Consider the following 27,726-nt stretch of genomic DNA (forward strand, 5'->3'; position numbering starts at 1 on the left):
TGGCTTCTTCAGGTTTCACCTGCAGTGAGTTTAAGAGCACTCTTATTAAGCAAATGCCTCCCCCTGCTGGCTGATGAAGGTACAAACAGTTTAAGGGAAATGATCTTTTAAGACACTTTCAAGTAAATTAGTTTGATATGTTATTAAAGGCCGTCTTAAAGCAAAACATTGTTTCACTTTACTTTAAACAAGTTAAATAACCATGGGGACAAGTTATTATATTTAATAAAGTAAACAAGAAACTGAAAATCTAAAAATAAAAGTGAGAATAAATAATGCTGAAAAACACCCTAAAGAGCAGACTAAAAGCTAACTCACAATATTACATAATTTCAAAACAAAGCAGGAATTTAAAGGTAAATGTGTTTAGCTGTTTGGTTTCTGACAGATTTGTTGAAACAGGTTCAAACACAGATTAAAGACACTTTAGTGTTTGTTTCCCTTTATTTAAACTCAGACTAGGATGTTGAAATCACTGTCACCACTCAGCTGTCTTTATAAAAAGTGCGTTTGTGGATTTTTAAATCAGAAACATACAGAGAACTTCGTGCTTCCTTCCATAAATAACATGTGAGATCTGCAGTAAAGAACAATTTATAAACATTTTTAATTTTATAGAACTTGTTTGAAACAAATCAAAATTGAATGTAATTCAACTTTTTTCAAATAATTATATTCACCTGTCAGATTTGGTTCACACAGTCACAATAACTTAACAGAAGAACTCTAACGTCTGTGACAAAGTGCAGAATAAAAATAAATGCAGCTGCAAAATTTGATGAAAAGTTTAAATTATATGGTTTCAGAATAACATTTAAAAAATGTCTTTCTTCACTCACTTCAGTTGTCAAAGAAAGATAAAAATGACTTTGGCGTCATTAAAGAAACACATTATGATCCATAAAATATCCATTCAGTTTAACCTGAGGTGCTGACAGAGGATGTGATCATTCTCATGGAGAAAGTTAACTCTGAACTGGCAGCTTCACCTTTACTCCTCACAGTGTCAATAACAAAACGTGCTTTTTCCCTTTTGTTTTTCATCCTGTCTGCTTCCTCCCTTTCTGCATCAGTTATCACTGTTTTCTCCAGCAGTTTGTCGATCAGGCTGCTGAGAACAGGTCCTGATATCCCTTCAACGAAGCAGCTTCGTGTGTTTGCCAGCCTCTCAGAAGGAGGACGATTCAAAGTTCCCACTGTAGGGGAGAAAAGACATCTCTTTCCCAAACACATGTGGAGCTGCTCTTTTCTTTCAGACTGAGGTTAACATCTGTGAGGATTCTTCTTAAAATCACCTGGAATGTCGTAAAGTAACTGTCGTGGTACTTATCATAAAAATCTCTCTCTTTTGGTTGAACTTCAATCAGATCATCCTCAGGAACAGTGGACAGAGTGTAAACCTGCTTTGGATGCAGTTTGCAGTGAGGAGAAGTGTCTATGTACCTCTCATCTCCATTTAGTTTCCTCCTGGTTTTCTGTAAATCACGGATCACGATGTTCCTTGGAAGCAACAACACACTGAGGAAAGATCTGAGATCAGGATCAACAAGGGGTTTGTAGAAGAGCAGAACCAAAGCTTGGACTGGGTCAGGAGGAGAGTCTTCATCCTGAGGTGAGAGTTAATAAACTCGATGCCCTCGTCATTCACATGAGCGACCTGCAAGAACTGACCTCCACCTGTGGAGATGACCTCAGTGTGGGAGATGAAGCTGACACACAGACTGCTGCTGGCATTTAATGTCAAACAGGGGTCCTGCAGGCTTCTTGTGGTGTTGGGTCAGCAGCCTCCTGTTCCAAGGGACAGTCCTGTAAACCACGTCTCCTTCTCCCTGCATTAAAAACACCAGGCCGGTCACACTGCACTGGTACAGACCTGGACATGAGCACTGGAACAGGCAGGTTTCATCATTAAAAATCATCATTAATAACAGGCGTAAAGACCTTTAACAGCATATCAGGTGAGCTGTTTACTTGTGTGAAGTTGTTTGCACAGGGTATTTTGCTCAGTGAGACCATCCTGTGAGAACAAGGCAAGAGGCAGGGTGTCCACCAGGGCCCACTAAAATTACTGGAGAAGTGAAAGAGGGGATAAGCTGAGAGTGGAGCAGATTTTCATTAAAGTTTATTTAATCATCATCCAACACAGTTTCAGACTCCATATTAATGCGTTTCATGATTTCTTCATAGTCAGAACTGCTACCTGCTGCTGATTCGTCAACAAAAGGTGAACAAGTGTCATTAAGACCATCTCGTGTTGCCTGAAGAGGCTGACGGATATCTAGTCTTGACCCAAGGGCATCTTGTGTTGCCTGAAGGGCATGTTCTGTTGCCCGAAGGGCATCTTGTGCTGCCTGAAGGGCATGTTGTGTTGCCCGAAGGGCACCTTCTTTTGCCTGAAGGGCATCTTGTGTTGCCCGAAGAGAATCTTGTTTCGCCTGAAGGGCATCTTGTGTTGCCCGAAGGGCTTCTTGTTTTGCCTGAAGGACCTGAATGGCATGTTGTTTTGCCTCAAGGGCCCGAAGTGCATCTTGCTTTGCATGAATGGCATTTTGTTTTGCATAAAGGGCATCTTGTTTTGCCTGAAGGGCATCTTGTTTTACCTGAAGGACCCGAAGGGCGTCTTGTTTTGCCCGAAGGTCATCTTGTGTTACCTGAAGGAGCCGAAGGTTATCTTGTGTTGCCTGAAGGACCCGAAGGTCATCTCGTTTTGCCCGAAAGGTATCTTGTGTTGCCCGGAGGGCGTCTTGTGTTGCCCGGAGGGCGTCTTGTGTTGCCCGGAGGGCGTCTTGTTTTACCTGAAGGGCATCTTGTGTTGTTTGAAGGGCCTGAAGGCCATCTTGTGTTGGTCGAAGGAACCGAACGGCATCTTGTCTTGGCTGAAAAGCCCTAACGGCATCTTGTGTTGGTCGAAGGGCCTGAACGGGATCTTGTGTTGGTCGAAGGAACCGAACGGCATCTTGTGTTGGTCGAAGGAACCGAACGGCATCTTGTGTTGGCCGAGGGGGCCGTACGGCATCTTGTGTTGGCCGCGGGGGCCGTACGGCATCTTGTGTTGGCCGCGGGGGCCGTACGGCATCTTGTGTTGGCCGCGGGGGCCGTACGGCATCTTGTGTTGGTCGAAAGAACTGTACGGCATCTTGTGTTGGTCGAAAGAACTGTACGGCATCTTGTGTTGGTCGAAAGAACTGTACGGCATCTTGTGTTGGCCGCGGAGGCCGTACGGCATCTTGTGTTGGTCGAAAGAACTGTACGGCATCTTGTGTTGGCCGAGGGGGCTGAACAGCATCTTGTGTTGGTCGAAGGGGCTGAACGGCATCTTGTGTTGGTCGAAGGGCATCTTGTGCTGCCTGAACTGAAGTTAGTTCAGCTCTTGCTGTTCTATTCCGTGTTGGACTGTACATCTTGTTCTAGTGGCTGTTATGCACCCAGGTATGAACATCCAATGATATACAAGAGTTGAAAAACAAGCTTACTGAGAATTTAGGGATGAACTTCTAAAACACTGGTTTAGAGGCTGAGACATGGGTTTCTTCTGGATCATTAGGTTACGATCTAACTTCTGCGTCTTCTTTTTCTCCTGTGCTTTCACTTCCACTCGAAGTTTCACTTCTTGATTTTTTTTGTTAAGTGGTATATCCAAATTCCTCCATCAAGGGAAATTGAGCTTGCCTTTGTTTTCAATGACCACTGAAAATGTTATGAACTATTCAAAACATTTTACAGCAACTTTAGCTGTTGGAGTTTTCCCCTGGTGGAAAACACAGAATAAAATTCATTAACTAATTAAAAGTCTTATAAACACAGTGCCTCACAGTGTTTATTTTAATGCTACAATGGTAAATGATTTACTAACTGTGTAACCTTAAAAAAAAAAACAAACCCAAAAACTCTCAATCAACAGTATAGACCAGGGGTGTCCAACTCCAGGCCTCGAGGGCCGGTGTCCTGCAGGTTTTAGATAACGCCAGTCAGCACACTTGAATCAAATGATTAGGTCATTAGCAGGCCTCTGGAGAACTTCAAGACATGTCGAGGAGGTAATTTAGCCATTTAAATCAGCTGTGCAAGGACATATCTAAAACCTGCAGGACACTGGCCCTCGAGGGCTGGAGTTCGACTCCTGTGGTATAGACAATACAAATATGACACAGCCCATAGAAAATACTACAAATACTCAACAGTTACAGGTGAAAATGTAAATGGCATGTGCCATCTTAATACTGTTTAAACTCTGCAAGCCATGTATGCATTTTTCAAAGAAAAATATGCAGCTTTAGCTGGTTCTTGCATTTCCATGGCACAAGTCAGATGTCCGTTTTTATGCAGATTTTCTCTGGGGATGACCCGTTTATGTGAATGAGGAACAGTTTTACTTTGATTTGCTTTTTGTATTTGTATATTAGTTTCAGGCTTTTTTATTTAGCATAAAATATATATTGCAAATAAAGTAACATCATGTCATTTGTAGGTGCATGTTTTGTCTAACAAATATGTCCCATAGCCAATGAAATGCATTTTATTTCTTATATTTACCTGCTGTGCTCCAGTGCAATTCCTTTCCAGCCCCCTGTTTGGAAAATCCCGGACCGCAGTAAAACTCGCTCCATCCATCACTTATCCCAGCTGAAGTCATTTGAAGGCAATAATAATACAAATTGATTATACAGAATGTTAAACACACTTTGATAAGTTATTAGAACTCCTTGTATTTTTACTCAGTTGTATTAAGCATTTGTATTCTATTTTTATCCTATTGTATATTTTATTCTATTTATTCTACTGTATATAGTATTTTATTCTATTCTGTACAGTTGTGTACAGTGTTTTATTCTTATTGTATTCTAATTTTTGCTATAAAACTTTTGCACTGTTCACTTCCTGCTGTGACAAAACAAATTTCCCACGTGTGGGACTAATAAAAGGTTATCTTATCTTATATTTATGTTATTCATGCAAGGCAAGGCAAGTTTATTTATATAGCACAATTCAACAACAAGGTGATTCAAAGTGCTTTACAGAGACTTTAAAAAACAAAAACAAATAAAAAGCATGATTTAAAATTGATTTAAAAAAACAGTAGATAAAATCAGTAGTTAAAATATAAGTTTTGAAATTTAAGCTTAAAAGTGTGGATTTGGTGCTTTATTCAAAAGCAGCTGAGAACAGGTGAGTCTTCAACCTGGATTTAAATAAACTGAGTGTTTCAGCTGATCTGAGGCTTTCTGGGAGTTTGTTCCAGATATATGGAGCATAAAAGCTGAATGCAGCTTCTCCGTGTCTGGTTCTGACTCTGGGAACTGATAAAAAACCAGATCCAGATGACCTGAGGGATCTGGAAGGTTCATACTGGGTCAGGAGTAGGGCTGCACGATTTTGCATAAAATGAGAATCACGATTTTTTTGCTTAGAATTGAGATCACGATTCTCTCACGATTTTCTTTTCCAATATAAATATTTATTGCACTTATTAACTGCACATCAACTTCGTAACAGTTGAAACTGAAGATAAAAACAATAAATAAACATAAAAACAATAAATGCCTCACATTTTGTCGTTGCCGCAAAATGTTGTACTGCTTGAAATTCTGTCTCCACCGTTGCTCGACACTGCGTGTATAGAGCAGGTAGTGCAACAATAGAAAAATAGTTGCGGGACGGCACTGTGTAGCGTTTGTCTAGAGTATTGATCATTTTCCTAAATCCCTCGTTTTGCACAGTGTTGATATATCTTTGGTCAGGTGATAAGTAATAGCCTCCGTAATTTCTTTGTGCCTGCGGGAGTTCGACGTGTATAGGGAAGCGCTGTATAAGGTTCCCGTTATTGATGTTTGGGTGGTTGACCGGGACGAATTTTCTCCTGTCACTTTCTCGTCATCCCTGACGTGTTCTCCGTTGTTCTCCGTTGTTTTTCCCTGCCAATTTGAGCATCACGGCACAGCTTCTGTATCACGTGGTATAAGGCTCCGCCCTTGTCATTTGTTGAGCAGGAAGAGTGAGCGCTTGTTTTCATGCAGATTACGTCCCGGATCAAAACGTCGTCGTCTTTTTTTTTTTTTTTTTTTTTTTAAATCGTTGTCATTTGGAAATGAGATCGCACATAAGTATGAATCGAGATCGCGATTTTCTAACGATTAATCGTGCAGCCCTAGTCAGGAGGTCACTGATGTATTTTGGTCCTCAACCATTCAGAGCTTTATAGACCAGCATCAGAACTTTAAAGTCTATCCTCTGACGGACAGGCAGCCAGTGTAAAGACCTCAGAGCTGGACTGATGTGGTCCACTTTTTTGGTCTTAGTGACGACTCGAGCAGCAGAGTTCTGAATGAGCTGTAGTTGTCTCACTGATTTTTTAGGTAGACCTGTAAAGATGCTGTTAGAGTAATCAAGCCTACTAAAGATGAATGCATGGACTAGTTTTTCCAGGTCCTGTTGAGACATCAGATCCTTTATCCTTGAAATATTCTTGAGGTGATAGTAAGCTGATTTTGTTATTGTCTTAATGTGTTTTTCTAAGTTTAGGTCTGCATCCATCACTACACCCAAATTTCTCGCCTGGTTGGTGGTTTTTAGATATATAGAGTTCTCTGGTGACCTGTAATCGTTTTTCTTTGGCACCAAAGACTATTACCTCAGTTTTGTTTTTGTTTAGCTGGAGAAAATTGTGGCACAACCAGTCATTAATTTCCTCAATGCATTTACCAAGAGCCTGTACAGGGCATGCAAAGCAACAACTGAACAAGAAGCAGAAACTAAAGACTACTGCGCATGAAACATGCTGTAAATAAAAGAATCAGACGATTTTAAACCGAAACTGAATGACTTACGAGGACATTATACTACTACTGTTCTATCGAAATTTTAAACGAATATCCTCATATGTGGCTCTCATTTTTCTTAGAAACAAAAATTAGGTAAAATAAATAAATAAATAAATCTGCTAATTCTTTGTTTTTACATTTATCGGGTCCCAATATGCCCGAATATCAAAGAGAAATGAAAAATGCATGCCATGGAAGAGTTCGGGTCTTAGGAGGTTAATGGTACTTCATAGTACACACATTTGCTTTACATTTCCTCGCTTTCTGTCTGTCACACCAGATCTGCTCATATTAATCAAGGCCTATGTTTCAAATAATCAGGTCTACAGGTAATCCGTGTAAACAAACCCCATCGAGACCCTTCCTTCAAAACTTTGATACAATTTAAAAGTGTAACGTTTATAGATAAATTTGCTAGAGATGCTGCTCTCGTGTTTCTTACCTGCTGCTGGCGCTCCCATGTTAAATCCAATCTCGCATTTCCTCCTTCGACTCAAATAATTAAATAAATAAATTAAAAAGTGCGAGTTACTCTGTCGATGTTACTCAGGTAAAGACGTACACGTTTGTAATCTTTTCCAGTTATTCAAAAACTCCGGTAATGAATAGCCCCGCCCACATTTTTTTCAGGTGCTTCTTCTTTTTCTTCTTCTTCTTGTTATTATTTATTGACGGTTTGCAAACAGCAAAATAGTGCTTTACCGCCACCAACTGGTGTGGAGTCTGGACTGAAACGTAAAAATCAATCAATCAAATCCTCCCAAACAAATGCGTTTGCCTTAACGTTTGCTGGATCTCTATCAGGATGTCAGGTCTGCAGTCTGAGGGACTGTCTTATAAACTGGCCAATGATGAACTCGAGTCTGAGCATAACACAGATCTCAGCAGGTTTGCATCTTCAATCCACTGGACAGCTAACAGTATTGAAACCATTTCTACTGTTTACACTGAATCATCACTGATCCTTTTCCTTACTTTGATATTAAACTCATATGCCAGCACTGTATGTGAGTTTATTTTATTCCAGACCAAACACTTTATTTAAACATTATTCATTTCCTAATTTAGAAAGGAACTCCTGGCTTTAAAGGATGTGTTGATATTTTTCTTTGTTGTTTTTTCAGGTTGTTTATTAAACAAAGGATAAATTAGATTGTTGAATGAAGTAAAACCATAAGACATCTTACGTATTAACGTTTGCTGCAATGTGACCTAGAGAATATGGAACAAAGAAAAAAAATATGTCTGTTAAGTAATACACAATATAGAGAGATTTACAGTAATATAAAACAAACGTTATTTATATTCTGTTTTAAAGAGATTTTATTCATTTTCCTAAAACCACGTAGAACCATCACAGCAGTTGGAGAAATCTTTGTGACGCTTGCCTGATGGGAATTACACCTACATGAAGAGAAATACTGCATCCGAAGTCTGTTTCCCAATCATAATAATTTGACTTCACTGAAATCATTTTGAATTTGTGCTGACCCAGCGTGAGATCTGAAACCTGCAGGACACCAGCCCTCGAGGCCTGGAGTTAGACACCCCTGGTGTGATACATCACCCTGCATGTGGTTTGAAAGACTTCCTGTAGGCTTTGTCCTTGTGGAGATGAAGCTGAATCAGTCTGTTACATTCTCAGACATCCTGGGTTTAACTTATTCAGATTTATGTAATATAAGCTATTCTATAGTGTGCTAATCAGTCAAATGATATACTGACAGAGAGTGCTTGCACTCTAGGTTACTGTCCAACTGTCATGAGAAATATTTCTTACATTATCATGTCTCAATAAAACAAGCTCAAAAGATACAAACTGCTCATCTGGAAACAATCATGACCTTATTTTTAAGATAAGATAAGATAAGATAAGCTTTATTAGTCCCACACGTGGGAAATTTGTTTTGTCACAGCAGGAAGTGGACAGTGCAAAAGTTATGAAGCAAAAATTAGAATAAAATAAAATAAGAATAAATACAGTACACAACTGTACAGAATAGAATAAAATAAAATACTATATACAGTAGAATAAAATAGAATAAAATATACAATAAGATAAAAATAGAATACAAATGCTATATACAATTAAACTTTTCCATCTGCATTTGTTGCGAACCTGTAAATGCTGAGATCAAATGTTAGTTCGTTTTACTCACATTACACATTACGGAATTAATGTGGACACCAGAGTGCAGCTGTACAATCATTTATTATTATATTTCACACATACAGACACTATCTTAGGGTGAAATTTAGCTGTCCTGTGTGAATCGGGTAAATGCAAAGATGTCGGCACAGATTCTGTGATTGTGCTGCTTTTGGTTTCCTTTGTGCAGGATATCAAACTGTGCCTTCTTCAGGTTTCACCTGCAGTGAGTTTAAGAGCACTCTTATTGAGCAAATGCCTCCCCCTGCTGGCTGATGAAGGTACAAACAGTTTAAGGGAAATTATTTTCTAGGACGTTTCAAAGCAAATTAATGTACTTTAAGGTACAAAAGAGTACCTTAAATTAAATTTAATAAATCAAACTAGAAACTGAAATCCAAAAATTAAAGTGAGAATAAATAATGCTGAAAAAATAGCCTAAAGAGTAGAGTAAATGGTAACTCACAGTACTGTACAGTTTGAAAACAATGCGGGAATTTAAAGGTAAATGTGTTTAGCTTGCGCCTTCAGCACGTGTACATTCAAATTTTGGAACAGGCTCAACATTGCTGTTGTTTAATGGTTTTTAGCTGCTCTCAAAAGTCATTTTATGGCTTTGATATTTCCAGCTGATAAGGAGACTTACTGCATTCCAAATGCACGTCCAAAGGCTTTAGACATCCACTTTGTCTGATGACAGTACCAAACTACAGAGCATTGTTTTTACTAAAATTCAACATTTTCAGATGAAAATTTGGCTGCATTTATTTTCTTTATTTCACTGTAACATCCCCCAGAAATGCCAGTTTTTAGGATACTTTTATTGCAGATTCCATTTTTTATATTTATGCTTTTGGAGTGAGTGTATCTAATACACACGTTGCCACTGTGTTTTGTACAATCAGCTTTTTAAAGAGCACAGAGAGGGCACAGAAAGCTCTGCTTTTACTTTAGCAGTCTGTTTTATTTTGTCTCGTGCGTGTCAATTTTTCAAAGAAGATCTGCATCAGTTTGATTTTGTTACCACAAACTGTGTGTGAAGTTCACAACAGAGGTAAAGAGATTTTTTTCCCCAGATATTTTTGGTTAATTTTCTGCATCCATTTTTACAGAAGACAAATTGAACAATGTGCCATTTTCTTTTTGAAGAACATAAAACAATATGAAACATACACTCCCACCTCATTCTTATAGGAGTACCAGTGGGTGTACAAAAAGAAAAAAGAAAGGATCCAATCTAATAATACGAATAGTAAACCCTGGGGTACAAGATAGCAGTTCCTGAGTGTACAAGAGAGATGTGGAGAGTTTCAGAACCCACACCCCCACACAGACACAGAAAAAATAAAACAAACAAACCAAAAAAACAAACAAAAAAACCCAAAAACATAATGAGTGGTCAGCTTAGTTGTAGAGATAAGTCAAGTCTGTAAGAGAAAAGAAATATGTATAAAGTAGATATAAAGTAGATAAATAAAAAAATTAATCATATATAAAAAATAATAAAAAATAAAAAATAATAAAGCGCAGGCACAATAGAGTCTGTACAGTTAAACATAAGATAAAATAAAATAGAATAAAGTCTGGGCTGGCTAATTAGGAGTGTTTTCAAGGTAACTTTGACAATAGAGTTATTATAAAAGCCTGCACTCGGAGACTGCTTTTGGGCACAAATCAGGGCTGGTAAAGAGGATAAGGCACAAGAAGAAATCTCCAAGCTCAGCCACGCCGGGGCATTATTCATGCCCTCCCCCTGTAGCCAGTACCTGAGAATACGAATATTACATGCCCAATAGTAGAACATAAGGTTTGGTAAAGCCATCCCCCCCATCTTTTTCGGTCTTTGAAGATATGTCTTGCGTATTCTAGGGGTTTTTTTTATTCCAAATGAACCCAGAGAGAATCTTGTCTAATTTAACAAAAAAGGAAATTGAGAGGTAAAGAGATTTAAATACACCAGTTTAAAGAGGCAGGGGTTGGACCAGCTGCACAGGAGAGGTGAAGAAGAGAGTGTCAGGGGAGCATTTTAAAAGAAGGTTAATGTCAGATTTAGATGATTAAGGATTTGTCATAGCCACCTTTGTCCCCAAAGCCACTCTGCTTTTTAACTCCAGCGGATAAGACCATTTCCCACACCCATAAACATAAATTACACACTTCTTCTACTACCGACACTTTATTCACTTTTAGTCACAGTTATTTATTCACCTTTCAGTCACTTTAATTTTAAAACTGTGTAATTTTAAAAGTGTTTATACTGTATATTTATTATTTCACTCTCATTGCCTGTTCTTATTGTCCTTATCTTCAACGTTATGCTGCTCTGTTGTTTCTTAATTGTCCCTTGGAGATAAATAAAGTCTTCTGATTCTGATTTTGTTGACAAGATTAAATAACACATCCATCAGAGTTCAGCAACATTTCAGTTGATTAAATTAAAGTTTTAAACTATACAGGGTTTAATTTCTCATCTGACATAGTGATTATATTGAACATGTCAGTGATTGAAGCAAGAATACAAGCAAAAACTGTTACAAACTTGAAGAAACACAGAAAAGATAATCAGACATGAATTTAATCAGTTTCCAGCATTCATTCATATTGAAATGTTGAAATCTTTCCTGCTAGACCTAAGAGCAGCATCGATACTGTTGACCATATTTTATTACAGCTGTTATTAAATGATTTATTATATATTTATTTATTTATTAAAATAAAAAAGTCCTTTTCACACACTGAGGTTAATTATGAAGCTCCACAGGGTTTTGTGCTGGGACCATTTTGGTTTATATTATCCATGCTTCAGAAGGCATATCATACATTTTCACATACTTTTATTGCTCATTATTATGTGCTTCTAAATTCAGATGAAACTGAGGTCATCGTACCGGATGTAAAATTCTTAGTAACACTGTGTCTAACAAGGCATTGCCTTGAGCCATCAGTTGTAGTTATCTGGCGCATTATAAATAAAACTGAGACACACAATCCCATCACACAACATCAACATTTTAATTATGTACAAAAAGAAAAAAAATGCTTTTTTAACATACAAAAATTGTTACTTCACAATTCATCACCATATAGGACCAAAAACCAATTACGTGGGTACATAGGTTAAGTCCTCATCTTTAACCCATAGTGATTCAAGTGATTTCTCAGGGCCTTGGATCAATGTTGGGAGAGTTGCCGAAATATAAAAAAAATCTTCAAAGTAAATTAATGTAATTTAAGGTACAATACAACATCATGAATTAAATTTACTTTACTGTAAACAAGTTAAATAACCATGGATACAAGTTATTGTATTTAAGAAAGCATAGTGAAAATCTAAAACTAAAAGTGAGAATAAATAAACAATACTAAAAAATAGCCTAAAGAGCAGACTAAAACCCAGTTCACAATATTGCAATATAATAACAAAGCAGGAATTTAAAGGTAAATGTGTTTAGCTGCTTCTTTTTGTCAGATTTGTTTGAAACAGATTCACTTTATTTAAACTCAGACTGAGATGTTGATATCACTGTCATCATGTCATCATTCAGCTGTCTTTACAAAAAGGTGCATTTGTGGATTTTTAATCAGAAACGTACAGAGAACTGCAGTAAAACACAATTTATAAACATTTTTAATTTTACAGAACTTGTTTGAATCAAATCAAGTTTGATTTAATGCAAATTTATTCAAAGAATTATATTCACTTGTCAGATTTGGTTCATTCCACACAGTCACAACAACTTAACAGAAGAAGTCTAACGTCTGTGACAGAGTGCAAAGTTTCAAAGCAAAAAGTCACTGAAATGACCAGTTTTACTGTGTGAAGCCTAAAATATTGGTCATGCTATTGTTAGTTATATCATGTTACTGTAAGGTAAAATAACATAAGGAAGCGTACAAAAGCATCAGGCAATTTTAAAACAACACTCATTCTAAAAAAAATGCTGAATAAAAAAATAAATGCAGCTGCAATATTTGATGATGTGTTTAAATTATATGGTTTCAGAGTAACGTTACTTCGCTCACTTCAGTTGTCAAAGAAAGATAAAAATGACTTTGGTGTTATTAAAGAAACACATTATACAGACTGAGTGGAAACGATAAAATATATAACTTCTCCCTTTTCATTGTGCTTGTATAGGAAACGTGCTAATGCAATACGTAACAGCTGTGATAACTACATAGATACTTCACTAGATTTATTTCACACTTGTCTGTCTTTACAAAGATTTGGCTCCCAGAAAATATTTTATGATGGAAAATTAATGAGGATGAAGGTCGTTAAAACAACCCACTCTAAATTTGCCCTTATAGGAGAGAGAATTTAAACAGTCGAGACTAGATACACCTGTGTCTGTCAGCTTTTGGTCTCTTTGCTTCTTTAATCTCACCAAACCAGCATTTATGTGTTTCAGCTGCCATAGTTACAATTGTAACTTTAAAAATCAACACTAAAGTGCAACATAAAGAGGCTGTTAAGATTATGACAGATGATGCGTTATTTAACTTAATAAGAGCCATAAATAAGCATATTCGCTTGCCCAGAAAAGATGAAAAACTAATTATTTTATATATCTTTTCTTATATGAATTAATTTACAAGTGACAGGGTTAAACTCTTATATTGGTCGCATAATGTGCATTATTTTTTATTTACTTGTCCTATTCATGTTATTATATTCTTAGGAAAAAAACAAACTAAAAAAATAGATGCATCTCAGAAAGGCATGTTTAAAATTGTAATTGAAGTAATACTCACACATTTCTTTTTAAAATCAAGGTTTATGCTCAGTACTGTGTGTTCACACTGGTCAAAGTTTTATAGAGTCCTAAAACTTGCACAGCTACACTACCAGTCAAAAGTTCTCACCTTCTGATTTAATGTTTTTTCTTTATTTTCATGACTATTTACATTGTAGATTCTCACTGAAAGCATCAAAACTATGAATGAGCACATATGGAATTAAGTAGTAAACAATAAAGAGTGAAATAACAACACACTTTATGTTTTAGATTCTTCGAAGTAGCCACTCTTTGCCTTGATTACTGCTTTACACACTTGGCGTTCTCTCAATGAGCTTCATGAGGTCGTCACCTGAAATGCTTTTCAAACAGTCTTGAAGGAGATGTAACGTGTTACTGTAATCCAATTACTTTTTTCAAGTAACGAGTAATGTAAGAGATTACTAATGCAAAAAAGTAATTAGATTACTGTTACTGTCCCATAAGCACGTTGTGTTACTGTGTTACTAAGCTGTCATGATTTTGCTAGTGAGAGTGACTCATGCCAATGATGCAAGCACGTGCAACGTCCGTGACAGCAACAGACGTTGTAGATCAACAACGGGTAATATAGAGTGTGGGAGAGAGTACGACCATGAAGCGTTTAAAGGTTGGACGTACTAAGTTTTATTCCGTAAAAAGTGACCAAAACTTTTTTATGCATATTACAGCAATTTTAAGTAGGATTAAATGTCAAACAATTTCTTGAAGTCAAAGACTGTTGTATACGATTTCATTTTTGCTTGATGCAATGTGCATAAAATTAAAAGATTAACACTAATAAAATAATTTTTTAAAAGAGACTTTTTCATTTGATTCAATTTTATACGATGGATTATGCAGAGAAAAATGAATTGGGCTGACAGGCCTATTGCTTTACTACGTATTCAGGTTGTGCATCATGTTTTAAAAAAGTAACCATGTAACTAGTTACTTTTGAAAACAAGTAATCAGTTAAGTAATGGGATTACTTTTGAAGAAGTAATCAGTAATTAGTAACTAATTACTTTTTCAAGTAAATTGACCAACACTGGTCCCCAAGTACAGTCACAAAGGTTTTGCAATTTTCCAGGCTGACTGTTAGTTCATAAAGTAATGATGGACTGTCCTTTCTCTTTATTTGGCTGATTGGTTCTTGCCATAATATGAATTCTGATAGTTGTCAAATAGGGATGTCAGCTGTGTACCAACAAAACTTCTGCACAACACAACTGATGGTCCCAACCCCATTAAGAAGGCAAAAAATGTCACCAATGAACCCTGACAGGCACACCTGTGACGTGAAAACCATTTCAGGTGATTACATCATGAAGCTCTTTGAGAGAAGGCCAAGGGTTTACAGCGGTGTCAACAAAGCAAAGGGCTACTTTGAGGAATCTATAAGACATATTCAGATATTTTTTTCTTTTCTTTGCTACATGACTCCATATATTTTGCTTAATAGATTTGATGTCTTCAGTATGCATCTACAATGTAGAAAGTAGTAAAACTAAAGAAAAATGAGAACGTGTGTCCAAATTTTGACTGGTTGTGTATATTTAAAGTGTGTTATCAAACAATTTTCAGACCAACAAACTGTTTTTTGTTTTTACCTCCACCATATGCTGACCCTACACATATGGTCTTGTAATCGGAAGGTTGCCGGTTCGAGCCCCGGCTTGGACAGTCTCGGTCGTTGTGTCCTTGGGCAAGACACTTCACCCGTTGCCTACTGGTGGTGGTCGGAGGGCCCGGTGGCGCCAGTGTCCGGCAGCCTCGCCTCTGTCAGTGCGCCCCAGGGTGGCTGTGGCTACAATGTATTGTCATCACCAGTGTGTGAATGTGTGTGTGACTGGATGTGTAAAGCACTTTGGGGTCCTTAGGGACTAGTAAAGCGCTATATAAATACAGGCAATTTTACCATTTACACTCTTAAGGTTCAAAAATATAGGGAAGTAAATACAGGCGAAATGCAAGTAACCACACTGGTCCAAAGGTCCAAAGGGTAAAGACGATGATTTTAATGAAATGACACGCGTGGGAGAATGAGCGGACTCTACGAGCAGACAGCCCCAAAATCTCATCCTCCAAACATCAAAATACAGTTTTATATGCATCAGAGTATATTTAGTGACGCCCCCTCATTGCGTCATCACATACATCAGTTTCAAAACCACAAATGTTCTATTTGACAACTTGTGACACAATTAAAAGTACACTGGCTTCCATCTTCTCCCCGGTGGTTTCCCACAAGCCAGCTCAGCTCTCGCATCGTGCACCTGCTTCTTCATCAAACAGTCAAAGGAAGTATGCTCAACTTTCACCTACACCCTAACAGTATGTGTATGTATGTGTGTGTATGTCTGTCTGTGCCTGCACAGAGTGTGCATATGCTCTCTGCACCTTAGTTGACCTCGGCTTAGGCAACCAGGCTAAGGCCATCCTGTGTTGTGATGATCTTAACTTCTATGTAAAATGTATAAAACAAATGTTTCAATCTAATACCACTACTTAAAACTTAATCAAAGCTTAATCAGAGATATAAATGCATAATAAAATGACAAACCAACTCAGACTCTGCTTTCAGTTTCACTTCTGCAAGCCTTGCAGAAGTGTTTCCTGTCTCCTTTCGGAACAGAGTATATTTCCTGTCCCTGCAGCTCAGCAATTGAAAGTGATTCTTACTAGACCTGTACTAAAGGCTAATATATTTACACCTATGAATGCAGTATCAATACTTCAATAAATGTGTCAATGCAAAGGCTTGCTGTATGATTATGATGCAACAGTAATGACAGTAATAACAGTAATAACAAAATAATAAAAATAGAATTAATAAAAATAAAATAATAAATGGAAATAATAAAAATAACAAAAAATAATACTTCCTTCCCAACAATTCCTCTCATGAGGTCACCAAAACAAATAAAAGCATGACCGAAACTAATAATTCACAGAGTAGATCCTAGTCTAAGACTGGATTCACCTTAACTGTAAGGGATAAAAAAACACTTACTATGCTCTTCCCCTCACTTATGTCCATCAATTTTCTCCTTATTCAAAAGCATGAACCTAATTATGTTTTGACTTTCTGACTTTTGTTCCTACATAATCTTAAACATCACTCATCTCAATCTACAGCATTTTAACAGTCTTAAAGCACTGATGTCATACTTTTCCTGTTGTTCACTCTATTCAACATCCTGTACTGTCACAGCTCTGACCTAAAATCACCTTTCACAAGAGAAATCATCATAAACACTTATTCTACTAAAGGATCAAAGAAAAAACAACCATTTTAATCAAGTAAGTGTAAACATATAATCAATTGCTCCTGAATAAATTTCATCATAGCTAAAAGCTGCCTAAAAACAACATCTGTGTGTTAACTCTAACTTCATTTTAAACTCACATTTCCTGTGTTATAACCTGTTTTAATATAACATTTTATTTCATTTTGCTGCTCTGCAATGTAATGATACATTCTAATTTATACTTTATCAGACTTAACCAAAATATCTAAGCTTTCTCCCTTTACTTCTGTTTTAAAGCAAAAAAACTTGGTCACTTCAACAAGCATTTGTTATTCTATAACTGCATTTTATATAATAAGACTAATCTAGAGCTGCATGTGTTATCTCAATATTTTACATGTCACACCGTTTAGTCACAACCAAACTCCTATTCAGTTAGATGCTAAATGGATTTGAGGCCTTTGGCCTGGAATCAATACTGTCATGTGTGTTTATGGACTCTATATGTCTGTAAGCGTGCGCGGCCTTCAATGCTCTGTCATCTTGCACAATAAATTGCTTGGACATCGCGCCAAACAAAGCTTCTGACCTTCAGTTATTGACTTGAGCAACATTTCTTTAATAAGCACTAAATGCAATGTGTATGAAATCATTCCTGTGTATAACCTATTCCTTTTGGGGCAGAGGCACTTTTAACATTCTCATAACAAGCTCTCCTTTACCCTAGAAATAAATCTATTTAATATCTGTTTCATAAAGCCTACAAAAAGAAAATCAAAAAGAAATCAAACATTTTCTTGTCGTAGAATCCTGACTCGGGAAATATGCTTTTCTCCCCAAAACTTGTCTTTTATTCAAAATGTCCCACAATTCCCTTTAAGTTTGGTGTACGGCTTCTTATCAATACATTTTATCCTCTAAAGCGAATTGAGTACATTTTACTTTAAAAGTAGCTTCATTTAAAAATAACTATCTATCAAAAACCCCAAAATGTCATTAAACGATGTGTGTTCACCTGACACACATGCAGGTAATTGCTTCACTTTCTTCCCACAAATGCTACAAAAAAAAATCTGTTCAATTTAACCTGAGGTGCTCAAAGAGGATTTTGTCAAGCTCACGGAGAATGTTTATCAACTCTGAACTGGCAGCATCACCTTTATTCCTCACAGTATCAATAACAAAACGTGCCTTTACCCTTGGGTTTTGCATCGTGTCTGCTTCCTCCCTCTCTGCATCAGTTATCACCGTTTTCTCCAGCAGTTTGTCGATCAGGCTGCTGAGATTAGGTTGTGATATCCCTTCAATGAAGCAGCTTCGTATGTTGAACAGCCTCTCAGAAGGAGGACGATTCAAAGTTCCCACTGTAGGGGAGAAAAGACACACATCTCTTTCCCAAACACATGTGGAGCTGCTCTTATCTTTCAGACTCAGGTTAACATCTCTGAAGACTATTCTTAAATCCACCCGGAATGATGTAAAGTAACTTTCGCGGTGCTCATCATCAAATTCAGCGTCTGTTGGCTGAACTAGAACAGAGTCATCTTCAGGAACAGCAGACAGAGTGTAAACCTGCTTTGGATGCAGTTTGCAATGAGGGGGTGTGTCTATGTACCTCTCATCTCCATTTAGTTTCCTCCTGGTGCGCTGTACATCACGGATCACGATGTTCCTTGGCAACAACAACACACTGAGGATGGAACTGGGATCAGGATCAACTGGGGGTTTGTAGAAGAGCAGAACCAAAGCTTGGACTGGGCCAGGGGGAGAGTCTTCATCCTTCACATTACCATAGCCAGAAAATCCTGTGATGTTTATAACAACATGACTTTCCGTTATCCGCTGAGGGGTGATGAACTCGATGCCCTCATCCTTCACATGAGCGACCTGCAAGAACTGACCTCCACCTGTGGAGATGATCTCACAGTGTGGGAGACAAAGCTGACACACAGACTGCTGCTGACATGTGATGTCAAACAGGGGTCCTGCAGGCTTCTTGTGGTGTTGGGTCAGCAGCCTCCTGTTCCAAGGGACAGTCCTGTAAACCACGTCTCCTTCTCCCTTCATTAAAAACACCAGGCCGGTCACACTGCACTGGTACAGGCCTGGACAGGAGCACTGGAAAGTGTAGTTTTCATCATCAAAATCATCAGTGATAACTGGTGTAAACTCATTTAACAGCATATCAGGTGAGCTGTTTACTTGTGTGAAGTTGTTCTTTGCGCAGGGTATTTTGCTCAATGAGACCATGCTGTGAGAACAAGGCAAGAGGCAGGATCTGCTGCACAGCCCACTAGATCCAGATGTTCCTTGAAGTTTATAATCATCTGGCATGGCTTCTAATTTCATATTACAGTGTGTCACAATTTCTTCACTCTCAGGATTTGCTGTGCTGCTACCTGCTGCTGATTCATCAACAAAAGAGGTCACAGAGAGGGAGCAGGAAGGAGGATATTTAGACTGGCTTGGTTTTGGAACTCTTCTGATGTGATTAACTTTCAGCCCATCACCTGGAGCTGGAAACTTTTGTTTTATTTCCCCTGTAGGCACGTGTATGCAATGTTCACAAGTGTTAGAAAGGAAGCTTCCTGTTATTTCTGTCTGTGTTTGCTTGTGTTGAACACAAGGAATTAACATAGGACTCATTAACGTATGCATTCTACTTGGCCCAGATAGTTTTACATGATGATCAAACGTTTCTTGTTCCACTCCTTTAGTGCTTGCTTTTGAAGTCCCAGGGGACGGGAACACAAACCCTGACTCAAAGCTGGTGTCATATGGATCAAACATTCGTTCACGTATGTCTTTTTCCAATTTTAACTGTAATTCTTTTCGTTCACGTATGTCTTTTTCCAATTTTAACTGTAATTCTTTTTCTATTTCTGTTAGAAGACGATGGCTATGACGTCTAGAACGCAATCGAGGTGTACCCTGGATCACTGAATGATGTATACTAACATCTGTGTCTTCTTTTTCTTTAGTGCTGTCACTCCTGCTCCCACTTTTTCTCCTTGATTTTGTGTTTAATAGTATATCCATTTTTCCAGTAACACTGCGTTTCATCTTGGTTTTCACTGCTTCCTGTCAGATGTTTTGAATTATTCCCTCGTGACCTTTTTTTCGCTCTTGTAGTTTTCCCCTGCTGGAAAACAGAATAAAAACAACAACAACAAACAATTAAAACCCTTATAAAATAATCAGTGCTTCATGGTTTCAAACACTATTCCTTTGTGCTTATTTTAATGTTAAAATGGTAAATGTTTGATTAACTGTAATCCTAAAAGAAATAAACATCAATATAAATCTGACACAATACTACAACAATGTGACAGTTACAGCTGAAAGTATGAATGCCATGTGCTGTGCTGCTTAAACTGCAAGGTATGCATTCTATATCGAAAACTCTATAGCTTTAGCTGGTTCTTGTATTTCCACAGCACAGGTCAGCTGTCAGTTTTTAAATGCAGATTTCCTCTGGTGATGACCTGTTTATGTAAATGAAGAGGAACAGTTTTACTGTTAAATTTTCCTTTTTTCATTTTGGCTTATATATGTGAGAAACACCATAAAAGTCAGTGTTAGGGCTCTAGCAGGGCCTCCTGAAACTACTCGTGTGGGTGTGGTGGTCTGTCTCTGCCTCCTCCTCTCTTGCTCCACCCCTCTGTCTCTCTCTCACTCTTCTCTCTCCCCAGGACACAGCTGCTGTTCATTGGCCTCATTTACCTCCGGAAGTGCCTCCTCGTTGTGTGGGGTTTTTTGTTAGGTTGTTGTGTTCTTTGTTGTTGCGACCTTTTTCTTTTTCTAGTGTTATTGGTAAAACGGCATTGCCGGCTCTTTGTGTTATATCTATAATAAAAACTGCTTTATTAACTAAACACCTCTGTCTGTTTTCCTTTCACTCCGTTCTGGACCTATTTGTTACCGGTCCCCACACTCACAGCCCTAGACCTCTTGGTGGGGACATAACAGTCAGAAAAACCTTCAAAGCTCTAGCATGTGTGAGTACAAGAAAATAATTATTAGAATGTAATGTGTTAAATTTGTTTAGATCACAGTAATAAGGAGTGTTTAGGATAATTCCTAAAGACTTTTTTAAAAGGAAAAAAAAGGAGCGAGGTACTGAGAAACTAAACAAGCTTGCTTTAGTCTCCTGAACAATGTGACATTGGATCTTGCACCATTCCATTATGTCAAAAATGGACCACAAAATGTTAAATCTTAAATTACCAACCAATTAAGGTTGTTTAAATGAGAACAGCCCCGTGAAAAAAAATCTCTTCTGTACAAAGATCTACTTTAAATAAGAAACATTAGGGTCAGATTTACCAACAGCGCAGGGCCTTTCTTGTGGCTAAAGCTGCTGGATTTACTGATGAGACTTAGTGTTTGTGGCTGAAAGTTTGAACTTGAGTATTATTGCAGCTGTCCTTATGGTATATGAATTTAAGGAGAATATCTAAATGAATCATGCAAATGTGAATTACAGTGTGGCACAACTTGCTGCAAACTGCCTGAAATCCAAAACTGAAAATTATGGATGGGCATCGAAAACCGGTTCTTGTTGAGAACCGGTTCCCACTGTTTCAATTCCTTGGAATCGTTTGCCATTTTTGCAAACGATTCCCTTATCGATTCCAGTCACCCCGAATGACGTCACCACGTTGCGGAGCGTCATTTACCTGGCAGGAAACATGGCGGCTCAAAAGTTTGGTTATACTTTACTAGAACGGATGATAACAGGGGGACTTGCAATACTTGCAAAGTAGATATTTCATTTAAGGGAGGAAACACTACGAATATGCAAATGCATTTGCTCACAAAACACGCGATAACCTTAAATGAATGTCGTGAATCTCAACCCAGCAGCAGCGGTAACGTTTGCACGTCCTCTCCCGTTAATGTGGCAGGTAAATAATCAACTAACGGTGCATATTATGTTAGCGCGATCTGCCTTATTACAAAACCTGCCGTTACTGTGCATTTAGGTGACCGTGATGAGAGAGACAGAGTCTGGCTGGCTCAGATGCTGGCAGTTCTCGCTGCAGTCAACCGGTAGCGTCTCCTTTCAGGCCAGGATAGACGAATGTCACCGAGCAGTGACTAAGTTTGTGGTCAAAGGCTTGCACCCATTTGTCACAGCAGATGCCCCCGATTTTCAGTAAGTGAATGTGTTTAATTGTAGGCAGGGACATTACTGGATATTCTTGTGTAATTGCTACAGAATAATTTATGTTATACTTTGTTATTGGTACTGAAGAATATTTATTTTACATTTACAATTTCTTTTCCTGGGGACCCTGTGACACTACTTTGAAGAGCCATGAGCTGTGGATCCCTTAAGATCTCACTGTTGGGTTTGTAAGGCCATGTTACTCCTAAATTTCTATCTTGTTCCAAGAGAAGATATAAAACAAAGTTCTAAGCTAATCGACCTTAGTGTTCTCCTTTTAAAAAAAAAAAAAAAAAAAAAAAAAAAAAGAATCGATAAAGAATCGAATCGTTAAAGAGAATCAAAAATGGAATCGTAATCGTGAAAATCTTATCAATACCCATCCCTACTGAAAATGGTCAATGCACTAGTTCTCATGTAGTGCGTCTCTACGCCATCTGGACACTAAGCACTTTATACAACTTTGTGTCATTCATACAAGCACTTTGTTTCTATGAGTGTGCTTTCTAACTGGGCAGCACGGTGGTTGGCACTGTTGCTGCACAGCAAGAAGGTCTTGAGTTCAATTCCACCATCGGGTCTTTCTGTGTGGCCTTCAACTGAGTCCTTCATTTCCCTGAATTGTAAGGATGAGTCGGTGTAGACTTCGTGGCCCAACATATCCCAGACTTCATAGCGCGGTGTCAGGTGTGGATAATTTTGCTGAAAAAAAAAAAAAGCTGTGTAGCAGTGTATACACCTGAGACTGTCACCTGTCTGTCTGTCCTGCACTCTCTCTCTGTTTCTTTCTCTCTGATTGTGGAATAAAAGTATGAACATGTATTTATAAGTTACACTTGTGTTTGAATCCTGCAGCTTATCACACATTTGATTTCCATGTGTGACAACTGCAAGTGTCCAGAGTGAGGACAGACTGAGGGACCCACTGCTGCACATCATCTGTGAGGCTTTGCACCCCTGATGATCCACCAGGACAAACTCAGCAGTGTGTGAGGAAGAGGAGGAGGAAGAGCCAGCAGCAGCTGACAGATGGAGAGAATAGACAGACTGTTCCCTGTTTGTGAAGGACTGCTAGGAAAGTTTAACATAACTAATTGTCTGTCCTGAATCAGTCTTATTAGGTAATGTTCAAATAATTTGATCATTCCAGTGTTTTCAGTGTGGGAGAAAGTACTCGGGGCCTTCAAGTTACACACTATGAAAGGCAGCAACAAGTTTAATATTCAGAAACCTAAAGTATGTATCAGCAGCAGAATGGAGCTAAAAATAAATGTTTGTTTCAGTTCTATGAAGCTTTGAGTATTTTGGATTAGTAGTACTGCTGTGTTTGTTGCATCATATTGCTGTAATTGTTTATATGCTTTATATATTCTGAGGTAAGTTGATCTATAGTGTTACATCATATTCTATAAGGATGTTATGTGTTTGTAGACTTTCTGCCCAGTTTGACCCATTTAGCAGAAGTCAGCCTGTTTAAGGCTCTGATATCTATTCTGTATGACTTAAAGCAGTTATGACATGGTCTGATTTTCTCACCCAATAAAGGGATATTTAATATATCAGTCTACTCTTCATTCTATCAGACACAGTTATCACAGCTCGTACATTTTGTTTTTACACATATATGTAAGCATTGAGCCAAATTTAGTAATGCCAACATATTAAACGAACAATGTGTCTCTTATATATAAAACATCTATATATACACTGTCAAAGATACTTGTCTTTGAGTGAAGATTTAAGGTGAGTTCAAGTTCACTGCTGTAATAACTAATTATGATAAATATAATAACTGTAATATTGGCCATATCATATTTACATTACCAAAGTAAGAAGTCTCAGATACTTATCAAATCACACAAAGCTCATATAAAAAAAACAAATGAAAATATGTTCTCCTTCCTTTCTGTCAAACAAAGCTGTATGAGATGTTTCCAGCTGTTAGTCTCATGGTTGCTAGGCAACCTGGGCAGCGCAATGGAGGTTAGACCGTCCCATTTCACAAGCCTCGCACTTCCAGCCTTAGTGATCTTTGAGTACGCGGCCCTTGTAGACCGTTAAGGCTGCGTACTTTAAGGCTACAGACCCTGAACTGGGATACAGCTTGTGTCTCTATGTGTTAGCTCTGCGACAGACCGGCAACCTGTCCAGGGTGAAAGCTGGGATAGGCTCCAGCGGCCCCCTGCAACCCCAGAAAGTATAAGTGGAAGCAAATGGATGGATGGGTGGATGCTTTCTAACATTCAGGAACTTCGAGTTAGTATCTTGCCCAAGGATACTTGGCCAGAAGCATCCATCACCCTAATAGTTAGATGATCTACAGCCACTCCCAAAGGTGTAAAGTTGGTTGTACAACAAAAGGAGTGTTAAAAACGACTCACCAAAAGGTCCAACAGCTATTGGCTTATCCTCGTTTCACTGCAATTATAAAACAAACATTAAGTCACAAAAATCGAATAGGACATTTAGCACCAGGCTCATTATTCACAGTCAAACTACAAAACCTACTCCAAGCATAAAATAATATGAAACACAAAGAATGTAAAAGTACACAAGTCATATACATGTCACAGGTGAACTGTCACCTGTGCTTGTGATGGTTGTCATGACATTTGATCCTAGCACAAACACTCAAGAAAGGAATGAGTGTCCTATGGAGCGAGTCAAACATGCAAGTACAAAAATCAGAAGTAAGTGAACACCAGCAAGACACACAATCAACAGAACACTCGAGCCCAGCTACATAAACAAAACAAACAAATGAGATGGGAGTTTAGCAAACCAGAACTGTGGACATACCGAAATAGCAGCTTCTGTAGACTTTTTTTTTTTCACCTGCGTGGCCCTTCACCGACAGATGCCAATAAAATGAAATATAATTTATTTATTTAAAAAGTAATAATAATACAAATTTATTATACAGAACATTAAACACACTTTGATAGGCTATTAGAACTCCTAATTCTTTTAGATCTATGTTATTCATGCAAAGCAACAACTGAACAAGAATCGAAATTCAATTTATATAGCACATTTAAAAACAGAAAGTTTGCCCAAAGTGCTGTACAGAAACAAAAGGGTAAAACACAAGACAAAACCACTGACACTCACAAAAACACATAATAATACACACATAAATATATCAACTCACCCCAGTCTAAAAACTATTGCACATATGTGTGTTCTCAAAAGTGACTTAAAAACAGGAAGCGAAGATGCCTGTCTAATAGCAGCATATTCCTAAGTTTGGGAGCCATCATTGAAAAAGCTCATTGTTCTAAGTTTCAGCCTAGTTTTCAGGAAAACCAAAAGCAGCCTATCAGCTGACCTAGGGCCTGCAAAGGAATACAAGGCTGAAGTACCTCTGAAAGGTGTGGGGGAGAAAGCCCATTCAGGCATTTATAAACCAGTGTTAGGACTTTGAAAATGATTCTATCATAAACAGGAAGCCAATGAAGAGACGACAGGCATGTTTGTGCCTGTGGGTACCAGTCAAGAGGCGGGCAGCAGCATTTTGAACGAGCTGAAGACGTGCAAGAGATCCTTGACTGACTCCAACATAAAGTACATTACAGTAGTCAAGCCGAGATGAAATAAAGGCATGTATTACTTTCTCCGTGTCATGTCTTGAAAAAACTGGCGTCAGTTTTGTCATTTGCCTTTACTGGAAAAAGCTTCTTTTTTTTTTCTTAGACAGAACTAACATGTTTATTCAATTTAAATCCGAGTCTATAATGACTCCCAGATTTGTGACATCACACTCTTAGAAAGGATGTGTTAAAAAATGACACAAAAAATGTGTTGTTACACTATTAACACATTTTGTGTGAATTTTAACACATCCCTTCTAAGAGTGCATGTTTGATAAATGACCCAAGCGGGTTGCATGAGATATTATTTTTTTAGAAGACGTCTTGGGATGCGATGGAACCGACCGTAATCAACTGGAGCAGGCGCTGAAGCTTTAAGCTTCACCAGCTGACCGGCACGTTTACCCCGGCGTCTATGGGGCAGGAGGAAGCGCACCGCGTAGTAAGCAGGAACATCCTTCTGATTAGTGGCAAAATATTGATGATCCAAACGTTTTGGGCGTTCATACACCAGAGTGAGTTGATTTTGGTTGCACAAATTGTAAGAAACAAAACAAACAATAACGCAATTTACAGAGGCAAACGGCAAGCCACACACACTGAAGCTGTCTTGGACCAAAGTCAGCCTTTAGAAGCAGAAACTACAGACTACCTCGAGCCGATTTTAAACCGAAACTCTAAACATAACGACCATATATCCTAGCCGGGAACTCTGACGTTCAGCTCGACAAGCCGTAATGGTTCTTCATTAGTACAGACATCTGCTTTACACTTCCTTGTTTTCCGTTTCTCACTCTAGGTCTCAATGTTAGGATTAATCAAGGCCGAAGTTTCAAATAATCAGGTCTACAGGCAATACGTGTAAACAACCCCCAGTTAGACCATCCTTCAAGACATTGATACAATTTAAAAATGCAACGTTTACAGGTAAATTTGCGAGGGACAGCTCTCTTGTTACCGTACCTGCTGTTGAAGGTCACATTTTAAATCCAATCTGGCATTTTCTTATTCGATTCAAATAATTAAATAAAATTTAAAAAGTGCCAGTTACTCTATCGATGCTACTCAGGTAAAGACGTACACGTTTGTAATCTTTTCCAGTTCTTCAAAAACTCCGGAAATGAACAGTCCCGCCCACCTTTCTTTCAGATTCGATTCTTTTTCTTTTTTTCTTCAAAGTAACACTTTGTTTAAACATTTAACATTTATTTCCTAATTTAAAAAGAAACTCTTGGTTTTAAAGGATGTGTTGATTTGTTTCTTCGTTGGTGATTTTTGGGTTGTTTATTAAACAAAGAATAAATAAAATTGTCGAATAAAGTAACACCATGAGACATCTGACGCATTAACGTTTGCTGCCACGTGACCTAGAGACCGTGAAACAAAGAAAAAACGGGTCTGTTAAGAAATACACAATATTATTATTATTACATTAATTTAAAACAAACATTATTTATATTCTATTTTTAAGCGATTTTATTCATTTTCTTAAAACCATGTAGAACTATCACTGCAGTTGGAGAAACCTTTGTGACGCTTGCCTGATGGACATTACACTGACAGTCCACATTCCAGTCCACGAGGGCCGGTGTCCTGCAGGTTTTAGATCTCACCTTGGGTCAGCACACCTGAATCACATGATTAGTTCGTTACCAGGCCTCTGGAGAACTTCAAGACATGTTGAGGAGCTAATTTAGCCATTTAAATCAGCTGTGTTGGTTCAAGGAAAGATCTAAAACCTGCAGGGACACTGGCCCTCGAGGCCTGGAGTTGCCCACCTCTGCATTAGAACAAAGGTTGTCTGGCAGTTTTCCATTCCACCGATTACAAAACAACAACTGACGAAGCCTTATCTATTAGATAAGCTTGATTTGAACTGTGATTGCTAAAGTCGTCTACAGTAAATGTTTGCAGTTCAAAGAAACTTGCAGTCTGGCACGTGCTTTACTGTCAACAGAGTCACAGAGATGTAGACAGATTTTAATCTG

The 27,726-nt window shown here is 38.1% G+C and overlaps 2 protein-coding genes across 5 annotated transcripts; both read right to left on the reverse strand.

Moving 5' to 3' along the window:
- Positions 1-430: 430 nt before the first annotated feature.
- LOC116321067 (histidine-rich glycoprotein-like) lies at positions 431-7,470 on the reverse strand. 2 transcript variants are annotated; one of them, XM_039617143.1, is made up of 4 exons: positions 7,261-7,470; positions 4,534-4,623; positions 3,227-3,748; positions 431-3,076 (listed from the first exon to the last, which is right to left on the reverse strand). In XM_039617143.1, the coding sequence occupies exons 3-4, from the start codon at positions 3,399-3,401 to the stop codon at positions 2,127-2,129; spliced, it is 1,125 nt and encodes a 374-aa protein (XP_039473077.1). In that variant the 5' UTR covers positions 3,402-3,748; positions 4,534-4,623; positions 7,261-7,470; the 3' UTR covers positions 431-2,126. The 2 variants fall into 2 exon arrangements, with proteins under 2 accessions (XP_039473077.1, XP_039473078.1); XM_039617144.1 differs by having other exon boundaries at positions 431-3,748.
- A 9,900-nt stretch (positions 7,471-17,370) lies between these two features.
- Positions 17,371-26,866, reverse strand: LOC116321066. 3 transcript variants are annotated; one of them, XM_039617789.1, is made up of 5 exons: positions 26,702-26,866; positions 24,948-24,993; positions 24,734-24,799; positions 24,530-24,566; positions 17,371-20,120 (listed from the first exon to the last, which is right to left on the reverse strand). In XM_039617789.1, the coding sequence occupies exon 5, from the start codon at positions 20,039-20,041 to the stop codon at positions 18,056-18,058; it is 1,986 nt and encodes a 661-aa protein (XP_039473723.1). In that variant the 5' UTR covers positions 20,042-20,120; positions 24,530-24,566; positions 24,734-24,799; positions 24,948-24,993; positions 26,702-26,866; the 3' UTR covers positions 17,371-18,055. The 3 variants fall into 3 exon arrangements, with proteins under 3 accessions (XP_039473723.1, XP_039473722.1, XP_039473721.1); XM_039617788.1 differs by lacking the exon at positions 24,734-24,799; XM_039617787.1 differs by lacking the exons at positions 24,734-24,799; positions 24,948-24,993.
- Between the last annotated feature and the right edge of the window lie 860 nt (positions 26,867-27,726).

The sequence above is a fragment of the Oreochromis aureus genome, linkage group 9 (genome assembly GCF_013358895.1).
Source record: "Oreochromis aureus strain Israel breed Guangdong linkage group 9, ZZ_aureus, whole genome shotgun sequence".
NCBI classification, from domain to species: Eukaryota; Metazoa; Chordata; class Actinopteri; order Cichliformes; family Cichlidae; genus Oreochromis; species Oreochromis aureus.